The 20453-nt window shown below is 47.4% G+C and overlaps 1 protein-coding gene across 1 annotated transcript in view; it reads left to right on the top strand.

The window, feature by feature from the left end:
- The window catches only part of LOC135056555 (uncharacterized), a 637874-nt gene that overhangs the window by 13754 nt on the left and 603667 nt on the right, over positions 1-20453 (top strand). Inside the window, exon 3 of the mRNA XM_063961888.1 lies at positions 12587-12778. Coding sequence (XP_063817958.1) covers positions 12587-12778 — 192 coding nt within the window. The remainder of the gene's footprint in view (positions 1-12586; positions 12779-20453) is intronic.

Below are 20453 nucleotides of genomic sequence, written 5' to 3'. Positions count from 1 at the left end.
ATTGTGTGTTCACAGACATTGCATACTGGCGCTGGGGTTGTGAACTGGCTGCTCCTTTACTGTGTCCCTCTGACAGATTTTGCTGTGGGTCTGTCCCCTTACAAGTCCCAGTGTGTCTGTGAGTGTGTGCTGTACACGTGTGAGACATGTCTGAGGCAGGGAGCTCTCCCCGGAGGAAGGCATTTTAGGGACACAGAGTTGTAATGTGGTGGCGCTGCCGGCACACCAAGAGCCTGCATGGGTGAAAGAAATACGTGACAGTATGCATCTTATTAACAGGAGGTTAGATAAGTCTGAATCTCAGACTGAATGCTGGAGAAAATCTGTGGATTTTTCAGGACTCAGTTCTTTCCTTCTGCAGGCGGCCCCTCTGGGTTACATAAGAGACCATTTGTAAATAATGATACCGACACAGACTCTGATTCTTGTGTCGACGATAGTGACTCTAGAGAAATAGATCATAAATTGGCAAAAAATATACAATATATGAGTGTGGCTATAAGGCACGTGTTGGAAGTTACAGAAGCCTCGCCTGTACCTCAGGAGAAGGCTTATTTATGTAAGGAAAATAAATTCAATGTCATGTTCCCTCCTTCCCACGAGCTAAATGCTCTCTTTGCAGGGATGTTGGTGAATCCTGAGAAAAAATGTCATATTCCTAAGAGGATTCAGGTAGCTTACCCTTTCCCAGCAGAGGACAGGAAAAAATGTGAATCACCCCCTGTGTTAGACAGTGCACTGTCCAGGTTGACAAAGAAGGTAATTCTCCCTGCACCTGGCACGGCTTCACTAAAAGAGCCGTCTGACCGTAAGATGGAAACTACATTGAAATCCATTTATGTTGCCAATGGTACACTGCTCCGACCCACTATTGTCTGCACGTGGGTCAGTCGCGCTATTGAAAAATGGTCAGACAGCGTGTCATCAGAAATTGACACGGTTGATAAAGATGAGATACTCCTTAAGTAAGGGTATATCAAAAACGCTGCAGCCTACGTGCTAGAAGCGATGAAAGATATTGGACTCTTGAGTTCACAAGCCGCTACCATGGCGGTATCAGCTAGGCGGGCATTGTGGATTCGCCAGTGGAACGCGGATGCGGATTCCAAAAGAAAGATGGAGGCTCTCCCATATAAAGGGGAGACCTTACTTGGCGATGGTCTGGATGCGTTAGTCACGGCGGCTACCGCAGGTAAGTCAACGTTTTTGCCCTCTGCACCTGCACCGGCAAAAAAGACCTATCACCCACACATGCAGTCCTTTCGGCCCAATAAATACAAAAGAGCGAAAGGTTCCCCCTTCTTTGCAGGAAGGGGGAGAGGAAGGGGAAAGAAGCCCACAGCGGCTCCAGGTTCCCAGGAGCAGAAGTCTACTCCCACTTCTGCCATATCTTCAGCATGATACTGGAACTCCCTTGCGGGAGGCCGCTCGGGTGGGGGCACGTCTCAAACTGTTCAGCCAAGGTTGGATTCTGTCTGGCATGGATCCCTGGGTATTGCAAATAGTATCTCAGGGATACAGGCTGGAGATTCAAGACGTTCCCCCATGCCGATTTTTCAAATCAACCTTGCAAGAAAGAGAAACTGTAACAACGGCAATCCAAAAATTATGTCAGGATCATGTCATAATCATGGTACCTTTGCCGCAACAAGGAGAGGGGTTTTATTCAAGCCTCTTTGTAGTTCCGAAGCCGGACGGCTCAGTCAGACTGATCCTGAACCTAAAAAGTTTGAATCTCTACTTGAAACGGTTCAAGTTCAAGATGGAATCACTGAGGGCAGTGATTTCCAGTCTGGAGGAGGGGGATTACATGGTGTCGGTAGACATCAAGAATGCTTACCTGCATGTTCCCATTTATCCTCCTCACCAGGTTTATCTGAGATTTGCGGTTCAGGATTGCCATTACCAGTTTCAGAAGTTACCTTTCGGTCTCTCCACGGCGCCGAGGGTATTCACCAAGGTGATGGCGGAGATAATGGTCCTCCTTCGTCAAAAGGGACGATCTCCTGATAAAGTCGAGATCCAGGGAGCAGTTGTTAAAAAACATTGCGCTCTCCCTGTCGATACTCCAACACTGTTGGGTCATAAATTATCCAAAGTCACAATTGGAACCGACAATAAGATTGTCTTTTCTCGGGATGATTCTGGACACGGAAGTTCAGAGAGTATTTCTTCCGGCGGAAAAGGCTCTGGAAAACCAGAAAATGGTAAAACAGTTATTGAAACCATCCAGTGTGTCGACCCATCAGTGCATTTGGTTGTTGGGGATGATGGTGACGGCCTACGAGGCCATACAGTTTGGCAGGTTCCATGCCAGAGTATTCTAGTGGGACCTGTTGGACAAGTTGTCGGGATCCCACCTTCACATGCAGCGAAAAATTGTCCTGTCGTCAAAAGCCAGGATTTCACTCCTGTGGTGGCTACACAGTCCGCACCTACTAGAAGGACGCAGATTCGGGATTCAGGACTGGGTCCTGGTAACCACTGATGCAAGTCTCCAGAGCTGGGGAGCTGTCACTCAGGGGGAAAGCTTCCAAGGAAAATGGTCAATTCAGAAAGCCTGCCTTCACATAAACGTGCTGGAATTGAGAGCCATTTACAAAGGCCTTCGTCAAGCGGTACATCTTCTTCAAGATCATCCCATGCAGATCCAGTCGGACAATGCAACAGCAGTCGCGTACATAAACAGGCAGGGCGGAACGAAAATCAGAGCAGCAATGGCAGAGGTGACAAAGATCCTCCTCTGAGCAGAAAGGCATGCAAAAGCTCTGTCAGCAATTTTCATTCCAGGAGTGGACAACTGGGAAGCAGACTTCCTCAGCAGACACGATCTCCATCCAGGAGAGTGGGGCCTCCACCAAGAAGTCTTCGCAGAGGTGACAAGTCTTTGGTGAGTTCCTCAAGTAGACATGATGGCATCTCGTCTCAACAAGAATCTTCAGAAATATTGTTCCAGGTCGAGAGACCCTCAAGCAATAGAGATGGATGCGCTAGTAACCCAGTGGGTATTTTGGTCAGTGTATGTCTTCCCTCCACTTCCGCTGATCCCAAACGTTCTCAGGATCATAAGAAGAACAAGGGTTCCAGCAATCTTCATTACCCCAGACTGGGCAAGGAGGGCTTGGTACCCAGTTCTTCAGGAGTTGCTCATAGAAGATCCTCGGCCTCTTTCTCTTCGTGAGGACCTGCTGCAGCAGGGGCCTTGCGTGTATCAGGACTTACCGCGGCTACGTTTGATGGCATGGCTATTGAGCGCCGGATCCTAGCCCGTACAGGTATTCTGAAAGAAGTAATTCCGACACTTATTCAGGCCAGGAAAGGAGTAATGTCTAAACATTACCACCGTATTTGGAGAAAATATTTGTCTTGGTGTGAATCCAAGAAGACTCCTACGGAAGAGTTTCACTTGGGATGTTTTCTCCATTTTCTGCAGGCTGGTGTGGAGGCGGGCCTCAGATTGAGGTCAATCAAGGTCCAGATTTCGACCTTCTCAATGTTCTTCCAAAAACAATTGGCCTCTCTTCCAGAAGTTCAGACCTTCGTGATAGGCATTCTGCACATCCAGCCTCCATTTGTGCCTCCGGTGGCACCATGGGACCTTAATGTGGTGTTGCAGTTCCTTCAATCGGATTGGTTTGAGCCTCTACGAGAGATGAAGTTTCTCACTTGGAAAGTGGTGATGCTTTTGACATTGGCATCCGCACGGCGGGTGTCGGAATTGGGGACCTTGTCTCACAAGAGCCATTACCTGATCTTCCATGAAGCTAGGGCAGAGTTGCGAACTCGCCAACATTTTCTTCCTAAGGTGGTTTCTTCTTTCCACATAAACCAACCTATTGTGGTGCTAGTGGTTACTGCCACGTTCACTGAGTCAAAGTCACTAGATGTGATTAGAGCTTTGAAAATTTATGTCGCTAGAACAGCTTGATTTCGGAAAACAGTGTCTGTAATGCCGAGACCCGGGGGGTCTCGGCATTACAGCTTTGCTGAGCAGCTACTTGGTCGGGGTCAAACACGTTTGCAAAATTCTATAAGTTTGATACCTTGGCAGATGAAGACCTCAAGTTCGGTCAATCGGTGCTGCAGGGTCATCTGCACTCTCCCGCCTGTACTGGAGCTTTGGTATAAACCCCATGGTCAATAAGTGGACCCCAGCATCATCTAGGACGTATGAGAAAACAGGATTTTAATACCTACCGGTAAATCCTTTTCTCCTAGTCCGTAGAGGATGCTGGGCGCTTGTCCCAGTGCGTACTCTACCTGCAGTTTAGTTATACACAAGTTGTGTTATGTTACTTTCAGCTTGATGCTGCAATTGGTTCATGCCTGTTGGTGTGTGTTATGTTGATTGCTATGTGTGCGGCATGGTTGAGGTGTGAGCTGGTATGTATCCCACCACTAGTATAAAAGTAAATCCTTTCCTCGAAATGTCCATCTCCCTGGGCACAGTTCCTATAACTGGAGTCTGGAGGAGGGGCATAGAGGGAGGAGCCAGTTCACACCCATTGAAAAGTCTTGAGAGTGCCCATGGCTCCTGCGGAACCGTCTATGCCCCATGGTCAATAAGTGGACCCCAGCATCCTCTACGGACTAGGAGAAAAGGATTTACCAGTAAGTATTTAAAATCCTGTTATCTATAGTATTAATACAGGTCAATCAGTGGACAGTATCTAGGCAGCACCTGTGTGACCAATCCCAGGGGAGAGCAGGGTATTTCTGGGTCCAGCTTGATATATTCAGATGCCAGTGCAACGTCTGCCGCAGCTAGTCTGCTAGCTAGTGCTCTGTGTTCCATGAGTCTCGAGTCCTGCTCTTAGAACCTGGTTCCTATCCTGTATCCTGCAGTTCCACTTCAGGCATCCTATCCGTGTGTCCCCGCACCTCCAGTTTGTAAGCGGAGTCTCCTCGTGTTCAGCAGCTGTTCTGTCCTGCCTCAACCATTGTCCTTCTGCCTTCTAATTTGTGCCGACCAGTGTGAACCCAGTCCCGACACGGATCACGGGACACCGGTTTCAACACCCGCTCCAGTCCGGGGACAGTCCATCACGAGTTCTAAGTGCAACCTTCTTTTATTCTTCTACTATGAGCTTCTTCAGTATTGATTATTGCTTCACTACATGCAAAGAAACTTCATTCAGCCACCCCGCTTCCATCCAGGAGAGCCCGTTTATCAATCTGAATCCAGTCCGGAAATACCAGTTCCAGCTAGTACTTCCGTGACAGTTTGCAGTAGCCAAATGGATCAGGCTGGAGCTAAGGTCTTGAGTATGGACCTCCTGCAAACTACTGCCTCCCATCTGGAGGGACTAGAAACTACTCAGCGACAAGTAACGTAACACAGTTTCAGTCCTCGTTGGATAGAGTTCATCCCTCAGTTTGCACAGAACCGTCTGTCAGCCAAGTCGTCCCCTCTCCAATAGTTTCTTCACCATCTCGCTTATGGCTGCCAACCCCCAACAAGTTCGATGGGAATCCTAAGTTGTGTCGCAGCTTGAATCAATGTGATGTTCATTACACGCTGCAGCCAGCTAATTTTCCTTCCTCAAAAACTAAAGAGGCCTACATCATCTCCCTGCTAACTGGGCCAGCATTGGAATGAGTTTTAACCTTGTGGGAGAGCGAGGGTCCTATTCTGAATGACCGTACACAATTTATTGCTACATATAGGAAAATCTTTGAACTCGGCAGTCTCTCTTCAGCGTCTCCGCCAAGGAAATCGAACCATGGGACAATATGTCATCCAGTTCCAGACACTCGCCTCAGAGCTCCCTTAGAACAAAGAGGCCCTCAACGCCGCCTTCTGGAATGGGCTGTCTGAGCACCTAAAAGATGACTTGGCGACCCGTGATCTACCTACCAAATTGGAAGAATTGATCTCTTTATGTAATAAAGTAGACCTGAGATTTCATAAACGTCAGATTGAGAAAAACCGGGTCAAACGTTTCAGGTCTCGGGTTACTACCTCCCATCCCATCAGTCACGGAAGCCATTGAAGAACCCATGCAAATCAACCATGCTTGTTTAACACCAGAGGAGCGGCTGAGACGTCGCAAACACTTGTGTATGTACATTGGGGAGTCTGGGCACCTCGTAGCCTCCTGCTCACAGACACCAGGAAACGTCCATTCCAAACTGGTCGAGGAAAAGCCAGGTTAGGAGTCATTTCTCATTCTCCCAAAACTCTGACTCCGAGAACCTTGTTTCCCGAGCCGGAGGGAATTTCATTTCGGACGATATCGTTTAGAAACACCAAATACCCACTCAGCCGTTGGCACACAACATTATTCTCATGGCTGTGGATAGTAATCGGATTACCCATGGAACAGTCACCTGTCAGACCCTGCCTCTACAAATTCAGGTAGGGGCACTTCATTTTGATCAAATAGAACTTCCAGTAATCTCCAAGGCTTCCCATGGAACAGTTTTAGGCCTTCCCTGGCTTCAGAGACATAATCCCAAATTCAACTGGACAAGCATGCAAACTTTCTTGGGACCAATCCTGTCTTTCATCTTGTGTGCTCGCAGGCCATCCCCTTCGGAATACCAGTTATGATCTCTCAGACCCATTACCTATTCAGTACTATGTAGAGACGTTTTCAGTAAACAAAGTGACGACGTCTTGACGCACCATAGGCACTGGGACTGCCCAATCGAGTTGCTACCACCGCGAGGATGCACCTACCCTTTGTACTTTCCAGAAACCAAATCCATGTCTGAATACATTCAGGAGAACCTTAGTAAAGGATTCATTCACCCTTCCACTTCACCGGATGGAGCCGTGTTTCTCTTTGTAAAGAAAAAGGATGGGGCTTAAGATCTTGCATAGAATATAGGGGTCTGAATGAGATCACAGTTGAGAACCGCTATCCACTGCCTTTGATCACAGAACTTTTTGATAAAGTCAAAGGATCCTCAGTCTTTACCAAACTAGACCTGAGGTGATCTTACATCTTAATCCGGATTTGCTCCGGTGATGAATGGAAGACGCCATTTATCACCATAGATGGGCACTATGAGTATTTAGTTATGCCGTTTGGCCTTAGTAATGCTCCCGCCGTCTTTCAACATTTTGTTAATTAAATATTATGCGACATGCTTTACAAGTCTGTAGTGGTCTACCTGGACGACATCCTGATCTTTTCATCAGATATAGAGTCATATCACCAACAAGTTTGCAAAGTTCTTTAGAGACTACGAGAAAATCATCTTTACTGCAAAATGGAGAAATGTGTATTTGAGGTAACCACCATTCCATTCCTTGGTCATATAATCTCCGCCTCCGGTCTCAAAATGGATTCAGAGAATGTTCTTGCTATCCTTAACTGGACCCAAGCTACCACATTAGGAGCCGTGCAACAGTTTCCTGGATTCGCTAACTACTACCATAAATTCATCAAGGGTTTCTCAACTATAGTAGCTCCTATAGCTGCTCTCACCCGAAAAGGAGCCAATCAGTCACGATGGTCACCTGAAGTGGTATCCACCTTTCAACTTCTCAAACAGGCCTTCACTTCAGCTTCAGTGCTCCAGCACCCGGATACCAGCAAACCATTTCTGCTGGAAGTGGATACTTCCTCAGAGGCTGTAGGGGTGGTCCTCTAACTGAGGGCTGCAGATAATTCATTACATCCCTGTGGGTTTTTCTCAAGAAAATTTTTGCTAGCTGAAAAAAAAAACATGCAATTGGCGAACAAGAACTCTTGGCCGTGAAATTTGCTTTAGAGGAATGGCACAATCTTCTGGAAGGATCTCAATACCCTATGACAATTTATACCGACCACAAAATGTAATCTTCCTGAAGAACCTCCATTGTCTCAACCCCTGGTTGGCTTGTTGGGTCATTTTCTTTCCATGTTTTGATTTCACGCTAGCATACCATCCTGGGGGTATATTTACTAAGCTCCCGATTTTGTTTGATTTTTTTTTTTTTTTTTCAAATAGTCATCTCGGGAATTTACTAAACACAAATCTCGGCAGTGATGAGGACATTCGTATTTGTTTTAACGGCAGAGTTCACAAATACGAATGAATACACCATCGGTCAAACACGCCTGTTATTTTATACAACTCTGTAATTTACTAATAATTCATATTCACAATCACTGCCGGCAATAGCCAAAAACTGACGGGAAATGTTAGAATTCGTGAAAAAAATATTTTTTTTTCAAATAGACCTGCTTTTTTTATCCGTATTCTGATAGGCATGCACGGATCAGTGAGATCCATGCATGCTTATCAGTGGGAAGGGGTGTGAATGGGTTAAAAATCGGAAAGAAAAATTGTGTGGGGTCCCCCCTCCTAAGCATAACCAGCCTCAGGCTCTTTGATCCGGCCCTGGTAGAAAAAATGCAGGGGAAAAAATAACTGGGGTCCCCCCATATTTTAACAACCAGCGCCGGGCTCTGCGTCCGGTCTTGGTTAAAAAAATAGGGGGAAGGAAACACGTATTTTTTAAACCAGCACCGGGCTTCACTAGCCAGAGAGATAAGGCCACACCCGGGGGACACTTTTATGTAGGTCCCTAAGGCCGTGGCATTACCCCCCCCACCTAGTCACCCCTGGCCGGGGTACCCTGGAGGTGTGGGAACTCCTTAACTCAAGGGGTCCCCCCCTCCAGCCACCCAAGGGCCAGGGATGAAGCCCGAGGGCGGTGGATGGGAGGGTGATAGCCATTGTGTAAAATTAAAGAACATTGTTTTTTGTAGAAGAACTACAAGTCCCAGCAAGCCTCCCCTGCAAGCTGGTACTTGGAGAACCACAAGTATCAGCATGCAGAAAAATAACGGGCCCACTGGTACCTGTAGTTCTACTACAAACCCCCCCCCCCCCAAAAAATACACAACACACACCGTGATAATACAACTTTTAATTGATATACATGCACACTTACACACACACATACTTACCTATGTTGACACGGAGCACCTCGGTCCCCTTGTCCACGTAGAATCCACAGGGTACCTGTAAATAAAAAGTATACTTACAAACAATCCGGCGTCGTTCTGTCCTCTTCTTTAACGTTGCAATCCACGTACTTGTTTAAAATAAAAAAACAAAAAACCCGGTCCACGCTACTAAAGGGGTTCCATGTTTACACATGGGACCCCTTTCCCTGACTGGCGGGACCCCCCGTGACTTCTGTCAGAGAAGGTCTCGCCAGCCAATCAGGGAGTGCCACATCATGGCAATCTCCTGATTGACAGTGCAGGAGCGCACAGCCAATCAGTAGGAGCGCACTGGTTACAATGTAGTTTAGCGCAGCTCCATTATAACCATTGATGGGAACTTTGCGGTCTGCGGTCAACCGCAAAGTTAATTGGGGTCACCCCGGCCAGGGGTGACTAGTTGGGGGGGTAATGCCACAGCCGCAGGGACCAGTATAAAAGTGTCCCCCAGCTGTGGCATTGTCTCTCTGGTTAGTGGAGCCCGGTGCTGGTTTAAACAATACGGGGGACCCCTACACGTTTTCTCCCCCGTATTTTTTGAACCAGGACCGGACGCAGAGCTCGGTGCTGGTTGTTTAAATATGGGGGACCCCAGTCATTTTTTCCCCTGTATTTTTTCAACCAGGACCAGCTCAAAGAGCCCGAGGCTGGTTATGCTTAGGAGGGGGGACCCCACGCAATTTTTTTTTTCTATTTTTAACACTTTCCACACTTCATATAATGCACACAATGAAGCCCTGCACGGATTTCACTGATCTGGCCGGGATTCATTGTGTTAAGTCCGGCAGTGTTTTACTAATCACTCCTGTAAAAAACTGCCCGACAATACGACTCACATCGACATCGGAAAATACGAAAGAAGACCGCTCGGCAGCTTAGTACATTACATGCACTTTTTTCAAAAAGTTGAAAAAAAACACAACCGATACAATTTGAGATTAAACTCCCACCAAATCGACACAAATGCGAATCTTAGTAAATATACCCCCCGGTTCCCAGAATAAGAAAGTGGATGTGTTATCCCCGTCCCTCTGCCCTGAGGAGAGTTTGGAAGTCCACCTCCCTAGTCCAGTGCTAAGCCCAACAGTTTTTACCACAACCACAGTTCAACCTCCTATTGGTAAGACTTTCGTTCCACCTGATCTTCATAAAAAACTCCTAATCTGGTCTCATGCTTCCCAGTTTTCTGGCCATGCTGGAATCCACAAGACCTTAGAGTTTGTTCAGCGATCCTACTGGTGGCCTTCCATGAGATCTGATATCACTGACTTTATTTCTTCCTGAATCAAGTGTTCTTAGCATATAATATCCCGTCAAGCACCCATGGGTCCACTCCAGCCACTCTACATTCCTCTTCGACCATGGACCCATTTGTCAATGGATTTTATTACGGACTTACCTAATACCAAAGGTTTCACTACAATTTGGGTGATCATTGACTGCTTTTTTTGAAAATGACTCACTTCATTCACTCCTCCTCCAAAACCACTCCATTTTCCATTGTCTATGACCTGCATCCACGAGTTCCACAATTTCTTAGTTTACCCACTCGAGACCTCCCAGCAGTTGATTCTTCTGTTCATCAATTTAAAAATGTTTGCAAACAAGTACATATGGCTCTTCGCAAGTCTTCTAAACACTACAAATTTTGGGTTGACAAAAAGAGACGAGCAGTGCCCAGTCTTAAAATTGGGGATATAGTGTGTCTCTCTACTCGGAATTTAAGGCTCCGAGTTCTGTCAGTGAAATTCGCCTCTCGTTTCACTAGACCATTTCCTGTTGAAAAAGTCATCAATCCAGTGGCCTTTAAACTCAAGCTCACTTCATATTTACGAGTTCCTAACTCATTCCATAGTTCTCTCCTGAAGCCTTTAATTCTGAATCGATTTCAAATGAAGCTTCCTCGTTCTCCTAGAGTCCTTACTGATAGAGGAATAGAGTTCCAGGTTAAGCAAATAGTGGATTCCCGGAGGCGTTATGGTCATCTGCAATACCTCTTGGATTAGAGAGGCTATGGGCCTGTGGAACGAGCTTGGGTTGACTCCACTGACGTTCATGCTCCTGCTCTAGTTCGGAAGTTTCATATGCTGAATCCAGGGAAACCAAGGAGGTGTCCAGAGGCCACTCAGAAAAGGGGGGTACTGTCACGGGCAGTGAGTCACACGGGAGCCAGGACTTACCCGTCCGTGCTCTGTGATCTCTCCTGCGCTGCTGCGGCGGTTAGCAGGTGACGGGAGCGTGCAGCGGCAGTCAGGAGGGTGGGGGTGGGTGGGGGTGATGGGCAGCAGTAGGAAGCGCTCAGTGTAGTCTACTGTCCTGGCGGCGCCGGGACCAGGGCTCCGCCATCTTTGTTGGTCGCATGATCTGAGCTGCCAAACAGGAGGCAGTATCCAGGCAGCACCAGTGTGGCCAATCCCAGGGGAGAGCAGGGTATTTCTGGTTCCAGCTTGATGCATTCAGATGCCAGTGCAACATCTGCTGCAGCTAGTCTGCAAGCTTGTGCTCTGTGCTTCCAGAATCCTGCTCTTAGAACCTGGTTCCTATCCTGTATCCTGTAGTCCCACTTCAGGCATCCTGTGTCTTCGCACCTCCAGTTTGGAAGCTGAGACACCTCGTGTTCACCAGCTGTTCCGTCCTGCCTCAGCCTTGCCCAGCTTCCCGCAAATTCATGCTGGCCAGAGTGAACCCAGTCCCGACACAGATCACGATACACTGGTTTTAACACCCGCTCCAGTCCGGGGACAGTCCAGCACGAGTTCTAAGTGCTACTTTCTTTTATTCTTCTACTACGAAATTCTTCAGTCTTGATTATTGCTTCACTACATGCAAAGGAACTTCATCCAGCCAGCCCGCTTCCATCTAGGAGATCCCGTTTCTTAAATCAAATCCAGGCCCTTATTTCGAGTTGATCGCTCGCTTGCTGATTTTAGCAATGCAAACGCTAAGCTGCCGCCCTCTGGGAGTGTATCTAAGCTTAGCAGAAGTGCGAACGAAAGGTTAGCTGAAGACTTACTCCTTCCTTGCGATCACTTCAGTCTGTTTAGTTCCTGCTTTGACGTCACAAACACGCCATGCATTCGGCCACCCACTCCCCCATTTCCCAAGGCACGACCTCTTTTTTTACCTGACACGCCTGCGTTTTTTAGCACACTCCCGGAAAATGGACAGTTACCACCCAGAAACACCCACTTCCTGTCAATCATTCACTGATCAACAGAGTGCCAGAAAAGAGTCGCTCAACCTTGTGTAAAACTGCATTGTTTTTTGTGAAAGTATGTCGCGCGTGCGCACTGCGGCCCATACGCATGCACAGAAATGCCAATTTTTATCCTGATCGCTGCACTGCGAACAACGGCAGCTAGCGATAAACTCGGAATGACCCCCCCAGTCCGGAAATATCAGTTCCGGCTAGTACTTCTGTGTCAACAGGGACATGACTGGGAAGGTGAGGGGGTCTGGGATTGTCACAGTGACATTACTTGTATCTATAGTAATAATACAGGGACATGACTGGGGAGGTGATCAGGGAGCGTCACAGTGACATCACTTATATCTATAGTAATAATACAGGGACATGACTGGGGAGGTGAAGGGCTCAGGCAGTGTGTGCAGTGATATTTGCTTTCTCCCCCAATACACAGGAATACACAGTAGTGAGGAAGACATCTGGCGGGTATGAGACAACCAGCAGTCGCCCCCTTTTGTCAGGAGGACTAAGCAGGACCCAGAGCCCCATCCCGGTGCCTCCATTTTACTCACTGATACATGAGAGAGACAATGACCAGGAGATCCTGGAACTCACTAACAAGATCATTCAGCTGCTGACTGAAGAGGTGACTGCTGGGAATGGGACATTATACAGTAACACCAGGGGATGTGTCTGGGTGATGACTGGAGAGGTGACTGCTGGGAATGGGGCATTATACAGTATACAGTAACACCAGGGAACGTGTCTGGGTGATGACTGGAGAGGTGACTGCTGGGAATGGGGCATTATACAGTAATACCTGGGGATGTGTCTGGGTGATGACTGGAGAGGTGACTGCTGGGAATGGGGCATTATACAGTAACACCAGGGGAAGTGTCTGGGTGATGACTGGAGAGGTGACTGCTGGGAATGGGGCATTATACAGTTATACCAGGGGACGTGTCTGGGTGATGACTGGAGAGGTGACTGCTGGGAATGGGGCATTATACAGTAATACCTGGGGATGTGTCTGGGTGATGACTGGAGAGGTGACTGCTGGGAATGGGACATTATACAGTAACACCAGGGGATGTTTCTGGGTGATGACTGTATCATTGTGTGTGTCAGGTTCCTATAAGGTGTCAGGATGTCACTGTCTATGTCTCCATGCAGGAGGAGGAGTATATAGAGGAACACAGGGGTCTGTACAAAGACATGATGATGGAGAATCACTGGCCCCTCACATCACTGGGTAAGAGGAGACTGTCATGTATTGTACAGGGGAGAGCAGGTATGGGGGCCCCTATATACACACATCACCTGATAATCTCATATATACACTGTACTCAGTCACTGTTTATATCCTACAGATGGGCCCAGTAACAGAGATACCCCAGAGAGATGTCCCCATCCTCTGTATTCCCAGGACTGTACAGAGGAGAATCACAGGATCCCACAGGAGGATCAGGTAGGTGGGATTTAGGGTCTCGCTGATATACCAGAGTGACTGTCACTATATGATCTGTAAAGCAGCTGTGTGTGTCTTATACATGGTGCAACAACTGAGGGCTGAGGCTGACCTGGGGAATCCTCAGGTGTAGGGGCTAGCGTGTATTTAAACCGTGAAGGTAGAATAGGGTTCCTAGACATACAGGAGATCTAGCACCAACTGCCCGAAGGCGTGACCACAACAACTGAATTATAAAAATGAAAGTCAGTTTATTGAACACACAGTTTAGACACCTTGGTTATCTAATGACTTCACCAGAAGACGTGCAGAGATATATACAGTACAGTTCCTAGAAACGCAGGGGTAATAGGTGCTGTGGCTATGCAGAACAAGATGTTAAAGTCCTTGTCAAATCCGGAGTTGGAAAGTCCAGCAGATGATGCACAGAGGCTGGGGTAAACACAGGAGCACAGAAGTTGAGGTGGTACTTGATGGCTGAAGTTTAGAGTCCGATGGTGAGCACCGATGGAGACTGTGGTTCGATGTGTGGTCAGATATGCAGAGCGATATAGGAATGGAGATGGTGAGTGGAACTGGAGATGACGTAAAGCACCGCCGTAGCCTGATAGTGACACAGAGCACTGGTGGAATCTGGAAGCGATGTGGATGAAACGCTGGAAGCTGGAAGCCAGTGATGAATTCACTATGGAGGATAGAGAGCGATGCTGCAGACAATGGAAGTAGGAACGATACCAGAACACTGCTGGAAGCTGGAAGCAGAGCAGGACCAACGCTGGAAGCTGGAAGGCAATGTCAGGATCGCAGCTGATAGCCAGGAAGCAGAGCTGGAATACTGCAGGAGTCAGGCTGCACCGCAGGATGGTAACTGGTGCGGGTCTCTTAGTGGAGCTGGAATACATAGAAGAACAAGCTGTGGATTCCACAAACAGGAGAGACATGGATTGACAACCAAAGCACTGACCATTAGGCGCCCTTGATGCAGGATATTTTTTTTTATGCAATCGATTTTTATTAACGATTTTCAAAGACGTAAACAATAAAGAAGAACACAGACGTGTTCAAATTTAGAAACATTGATACAAATAAAGTACGTGGGCACAGATCTAAATGTAAAAATGCTTAGAGCAAGGATAGCAAGCCAGCAGAGACGTAAAGAACCTTCAAAGGCAGCATCAGCTAAATGGTCTGGCAGGCAGAGCGCAACATCTAAGGAGCGGGAGATACTGTAATGCAATATCGTAGAGGCCATGGTGTGCCTGCTGTGGGCTGCACTGTACGTCAACAATAAAATGTGTTCTTTATAATAAGAAATATAAAAACTAAAAGAGAACCAGGGAAAGGTTGAGGAAAGAAGCAAGGAAAAGTGAGAAGGAAGAAAAGGAGAGAAGGGGACGAGAAAGTAAGAGGCACCACTTATTGAGGTATACAATCAGAGCTACAGGGATATTGACTGCTATCCACGGGAGTGGCTAAGTAGGCCTGGGAGGCCTTGTATTCCAACCAAGGGAGCCAAGTAGAATCGAATTCGCCAGACTTGCCTATCGATGAGAGAAACAAGTCTTCCATTCTCATAAAACAGTCCAGTCTAGCGAACCATGCACGACGTGTAGGGTGGAGGTGGGACCTCCACATGGCCGGGATTACAGCACGTGCTGCATTGCTGAGATGACGCAGTAATGAGTGTTTGTATTGGGACACTGGAGTATTAGAGTGATTAATAAGCCAAAATGCAGGGTCAGAGGGAATCTGAATCTTAAGAATGTCCTAAGAAATGAGCATAACCTCCCGCCAAAATGGTTGGATCATGGAGCAAGTCAACCAAATGTGTAAGAAGGAGCCAGTTGTGAAGGAGCAACGCCAGAAGTGAGCTGGCGAGGAGGGATACATAGCGTGGAGGAGGGAGGGGTGTCTGTACCACCTGGTCACAACTTTGTATTGTGTCTCCCGGACCTGGACACAGACAGAGCTCAAATTTAGTTTTTAAGAAAATTCTTTCCCAATCTCTAGATGATAAGGAGATACCAAGTCCTTCTCCCAAGCCACAGCAAAGGGCGGGGTATCGACAGGTCGGGAATGGCAAACGATTTTATATAGCGTGGAAATAGTGTGGGTCGGGTCTACGGTCGCAACGCAAAGCTTCTCAAATGGGGTCGACTCCCTGGTGGCGCTGTGAAGTCTAGAATTAGATGTCAAGAAGTGCCTTATCTGTAGAAACTTCCAAAAGTCCTGTTGGGGGATGTCCCACCTCGCCCTCAAGTCCGCAAACTGTTTTACTCCAGTCGCTGACACCATCTGGCCGACCCTGAACAATCCTGTTATAGCCCATTGTGAAAAGTGGGCGGGGTTAACACCCGGTGTAAAATCAGGGTTGGCCAGGAAGGATGTCAAGGGGCTGAATTTAGATGAGATGTAGGGAAGACTCCGTAGTGTTTTCCAGGCGGCTAGCGTGGGAGTAATAGTGGGGTGGGGGAGGAGTAACCTCGGAAAGGAGGGGAGCCAAGGGAATATTTCAGGGAATTGCTGCACGTACAGGCCCTCCAATACCACCCATTGCTTGAGGTCGCGACTTCTCGTCGAGTCTATAATTCTACTTAGAAGAACGGCATGGTAATAATGTTTTATATCAGGGAGTTTGAGGCCACCATTTTCGATTGATTTAGTCAAGTTGGGAGCGTTTCAGTCTATGTCTCCTCCGTTGCCAGATAAACTGTTGGATCAATCGCGAGATGGATCGGAACCAGGACTCTGGGATACGTATCGGGAGGGTCTGCATTACATACAATAGTTTAGGAAGGGTATTCATCTTAACTATATTTATCCTCCCAAACCAAGATAAATATTTCATATTCCATCTAGAGTAGTCATTCCGAATTGTTTGCAAGAGAGGCAAATAATTTAACAGGAACAGCTGGGATTCACTAGCAGACAGCTTAACACCAAGATACGTTATATGAGAAGATCGCCATGAAAAGGGGAAAGAACGTTTAAGGTCCACTACGGACTCTGCAGGGGTGGAAATATTAAGAGCGCTAGATTTAGAGTAGTTAATTTTGAAGTTGCAAAGTTGTCCAAAAAGGTCGAGCTCATTCATCAGGTGCGGTAAGGAGTCAGTGGGGTGGAATACTATGGCTAAGAGGTCGTCGGCAAACAATGCTAATTTGTACTCTCCGTCTCCCACAACAAAGCCCTTGATATCACGATTAGCTTGTATAGCTCTAGCTAGCACTTCAATACAGAGCACAAAGATCAACGGAGATAATGGGCAGCCTTGCTTAGTGCCGTTGCTTATGGTGAATGGTTCAGATAGGGTGCCATTTACGCGTACCTTTGCAGTCGGAGAGTCATAGAGGGCTAGTATCCAAGTAAGTGCGTTGGGACCTAAGCCAATGTGCTCTAAAATTGATTTCATAAATTTCCAACTGACCCTATCAAATGCTTTTTCGGCATCAGTAGAGAGTAGGATAGTGGTAGTAGAACTGTGGGAAGCTAAGTGGATGAGGTTAAGAATTTTGGTCGTATTGTCTTTAGCCTCTCGGCCCATAACAAAACCAACCTGGTCATTGTGAACTAAGAGAGGGATCAGCGTCTTTAATCTATTGGCCAGAATCTTTGCGTAGAACTTAAGATCCACATTCAGGAGGGAAATGGGCCTATAACTGGAGCAAACCGAAGGGTCTTTGCCCTGTTTCGGTATCACCGAGACATGGGCCTCCAGAGAGTCACGGGAAAAATGAGAGCCAGATGAAATGGAGTTAAATGCTCTAAGGAGTAGGGGAATCAGTCTATCCTTAAACACCTTGTAGTATGCAATTGTAAAACCGTCAGGGCCAGGGCTTTTTCCCGACGGCATAGAGGAAATGGCTTGATCTAGTTCTTGGGCAGTGAAAGGGGCTTCTAGCAAGTTAGGTTTCGAGGGTGGGAGGACGGGATACTCTATGGACCACAGATAGTCCCTTATTTTTTGGAGTGAAAGGTGGGAGTCTGCAACTGGGGGGACACTTTATAAGTTATAGAGCAAGGCGTAAAACTGTGCCAATCTCAGGTGATTTAAATTTGGGGACTCCCCTGGCATCCTTCACAGAGCTAATAAACGAAGCAGAGTGTTGAGCACGTATAGCCTGAGCCAGGACTCGGCCAGGTTTATTGCCCCACTGATAATATATCCGTCTACATTTACGGATGGAGAGAATTATATTATCAGACAGGAGTTTATTCAGCTGTGAGCGGGCTTCCGTCAATTCTGCGAGGGTCCTATCTGACAATGATGCCTTGTGAGAGGTCTCGAGGGCATGAATCCTAATTAGAAGACCTGAGAGCAGAGACTGCCTCTACTTCTTCTTGTAAGTGCCTAGTTGGATCAGCTTGCCCCGGAGTACACACTTATGTACCTCCCACACAGTTAGGTGGGAGACATCGCCTGTGTCATTCGTGGAAATATAATAGTCTATAGCCTTTTCTAAGGCATCTTTACAAAGTTTGTCGTAGAGAAGAGACTCATTGAGTCTCCAGGTCCATTCTTTATGGGGACTGTGAGGGAGCTCCAAAGTCAATGTCACCGGAGCGTGATCCGACCAGGTGATAGAGCCAATAGTGGCATCTATGAGAAGCGGGAGGTGTCTATGGCTAAGGAACAAGTAATCTATACGGGAATAAACCTGGTGGGGGTGTGAGTAGAAGGTTAATTGGGCCTGGTTTGGGGCTGTTCAAAGAGTTTACAAGTCAAGAGGAGGAGCCTTCCCGGCACCACCCTATGTGTGGATACATCAGAAATGCGTAAATCCTTGGAGAAAATCATAACCACTACCTTGGACTTGCTACCTGGGGTATTGCTGTAATATGCTGCGGGGAAGTAGCGATTGGTAAGAGAGGGATTACGAATTCCAACCTTAAAATGGGTCTCTTGTACTAACGCGACTTCTGCACTCTCAGACCTCCGTAAACGTAAAAGGCTAGATCTCTTCTCCGGTGTGTTAAGACCACGCGCGTTAAATGTCAGCACTTTAATCCTCCCAGGGGTGCTCATGGTGGAGTGAAATAGAGCGAATTTCCATAAACCTGAAAGTGAAAGGAGAGTGAAGGGGGAGGAAGAAGAGTAGGCGTGGAAAAAGAGACAAAGAAAAAGGAAATACAACAACAATGTAATAACATCAGAAAAAGACCCGCAGGAGAGAGGCTGAACCGTATTACTTTCAGCCTCCCCACCGGCATTGAGCCAAAGGCGGGTTCAATGGGGGGGAGTGGGAGTGAACCGCGCCAGGAACCACGCAAAATAAAAATATGCCTGAAACTGACACAAAAAGAAAGGAAAAAATTCTGCAATAACAGGACTAGACGGCGGGCTGCAAGGGCAGTAGAACAATCCACAACCCCAGCCTCCAACCGGCCAGCCCAAGTAAGCAAACTAGCTAGTTAGTAACAACATCCCTCAACAGTCAGGAATTTAACAAAAAGCGTATGTAGGAACTCTTATAGAGGAAAATATACCCTCCAACACTATAGTAGTAGCATGAGTCTCTTAAAATAAGCAAAAACAATAACACTAAACAGAGGAGTCCTCAGAGCAAAGCAGACTTGGAGGGGGAAGCGGTCGGCTGGATTCTCTTATTGGCACCTCGTACCTCGTGCCACGGTTGTAGGTCAGGAGCCCTTGCAGGGAGAGGGACATCAGGGAGAGAGAACTCCCAATATGGAATGTCTAACGGAGGTAGACCTAGTGAAGAGCAGAACGAGGAGAGGTCTGCATGAGAGGACAGGGTGAACCATTTTCCAGAGGAACAAGCCTGGAGATTAAAGGGGAAACCCCATCGATACCGCAGCTGACGTTTCCGCAGTTCGTCTGTTAGGGGTTTCAAGGATTTCCGTTGCTGGAGCGTGTACCAGGAAAGATCCTGATAGAGGCTTATATCGGAGCCGTTGAAATCAATTTCGTCCAGTTGACGGGCTTTGGACATGATTTCCTCTTTCTGGGAGAAATAATGAAGCCGGCAAATTACGTCTCGAGGCCTGTCGGTGGAGAGGCCTCTCGGTCTGAGGGCTCTTCGGGCTCTGTCAAAAGTGATAACGTTGTCTGAATCATTATTCTATGAGAGTTCGTTAAATATCTTGGTCAGGGCATCCACTAACCCAGACTGTGAAACGTCTTCCGGGAGACCACGGATGCGGATATTATTCCGTCTGCCTCTGTTGTCGATATCCGTCATTCTAGACTGTAAGGCACGGATTTCCTTGGATTGAGCAAAGACGGAGTCTCTCAACAAGGACATACAGGAGACATTGGCCTCTTGGTCTTCTTCCAGATTCACTAAGCGATCAGACAGGTGAGAGATTTCGCTTTTAATGGAGGCGAGCTCATTCCTAATGGTGTCTTGAAGGTCTTGCTTAGTAGGGAGTGACTTCATGAAGGTCAGAATTTCCCGGAGGTCCCGGCCTCCCGCCGTTACAGGGTCAGCCATTTCATCAGCTGGATTTGAGATCGAGGAGGCAGAGGGAGACGTCGGGGGGCGGGGTGAGGAACGGCTCTCCATCTGTGTGGGTGTCGTTGGATAAAGGAAAGGTCTCAGCTCTTTTTGAGATCTCGTGAGGTTTTGAGATCGGTTGTTGTTGTTGCTCCGTTTAGAGAATTTCGAGGTACGCCTCATACTCCAGAGAAATAGCAAGGAGGGCGTTTGCAATAAGCTCAAGATGTGTCAGAATCAAGAAGATACACAGAACAGCATGGCTCCCAGGGAGCTGTCACCCCCCGTGGCCTGGTCTCAGGCGATCATTAGGTGGCTTCACGCAGAATAATGGAGGACAAGAGCAGAAGGTCTTGCATCACTGCGTGGAGCAGCAATGCCGGTAGCCCGTGGCA

Source organism: Pseudophryne corroboree, chromosome 3, assembly GCF_028390025.1.
Source record: "Pseudophryne corroboree isolate aPseCor3 chromosome 3, aPseCor3.hap2, whole genome shotgun sequence".
NCBI lineage: Eukaryota > Metazoa > Chordata > Amphibia > Anura > Myobatrachidae > Pseudophryne > Pseudophryne corroboree.
This window is presented reverse-complemented; position numbering and strand designations above follow the sequence as displayed.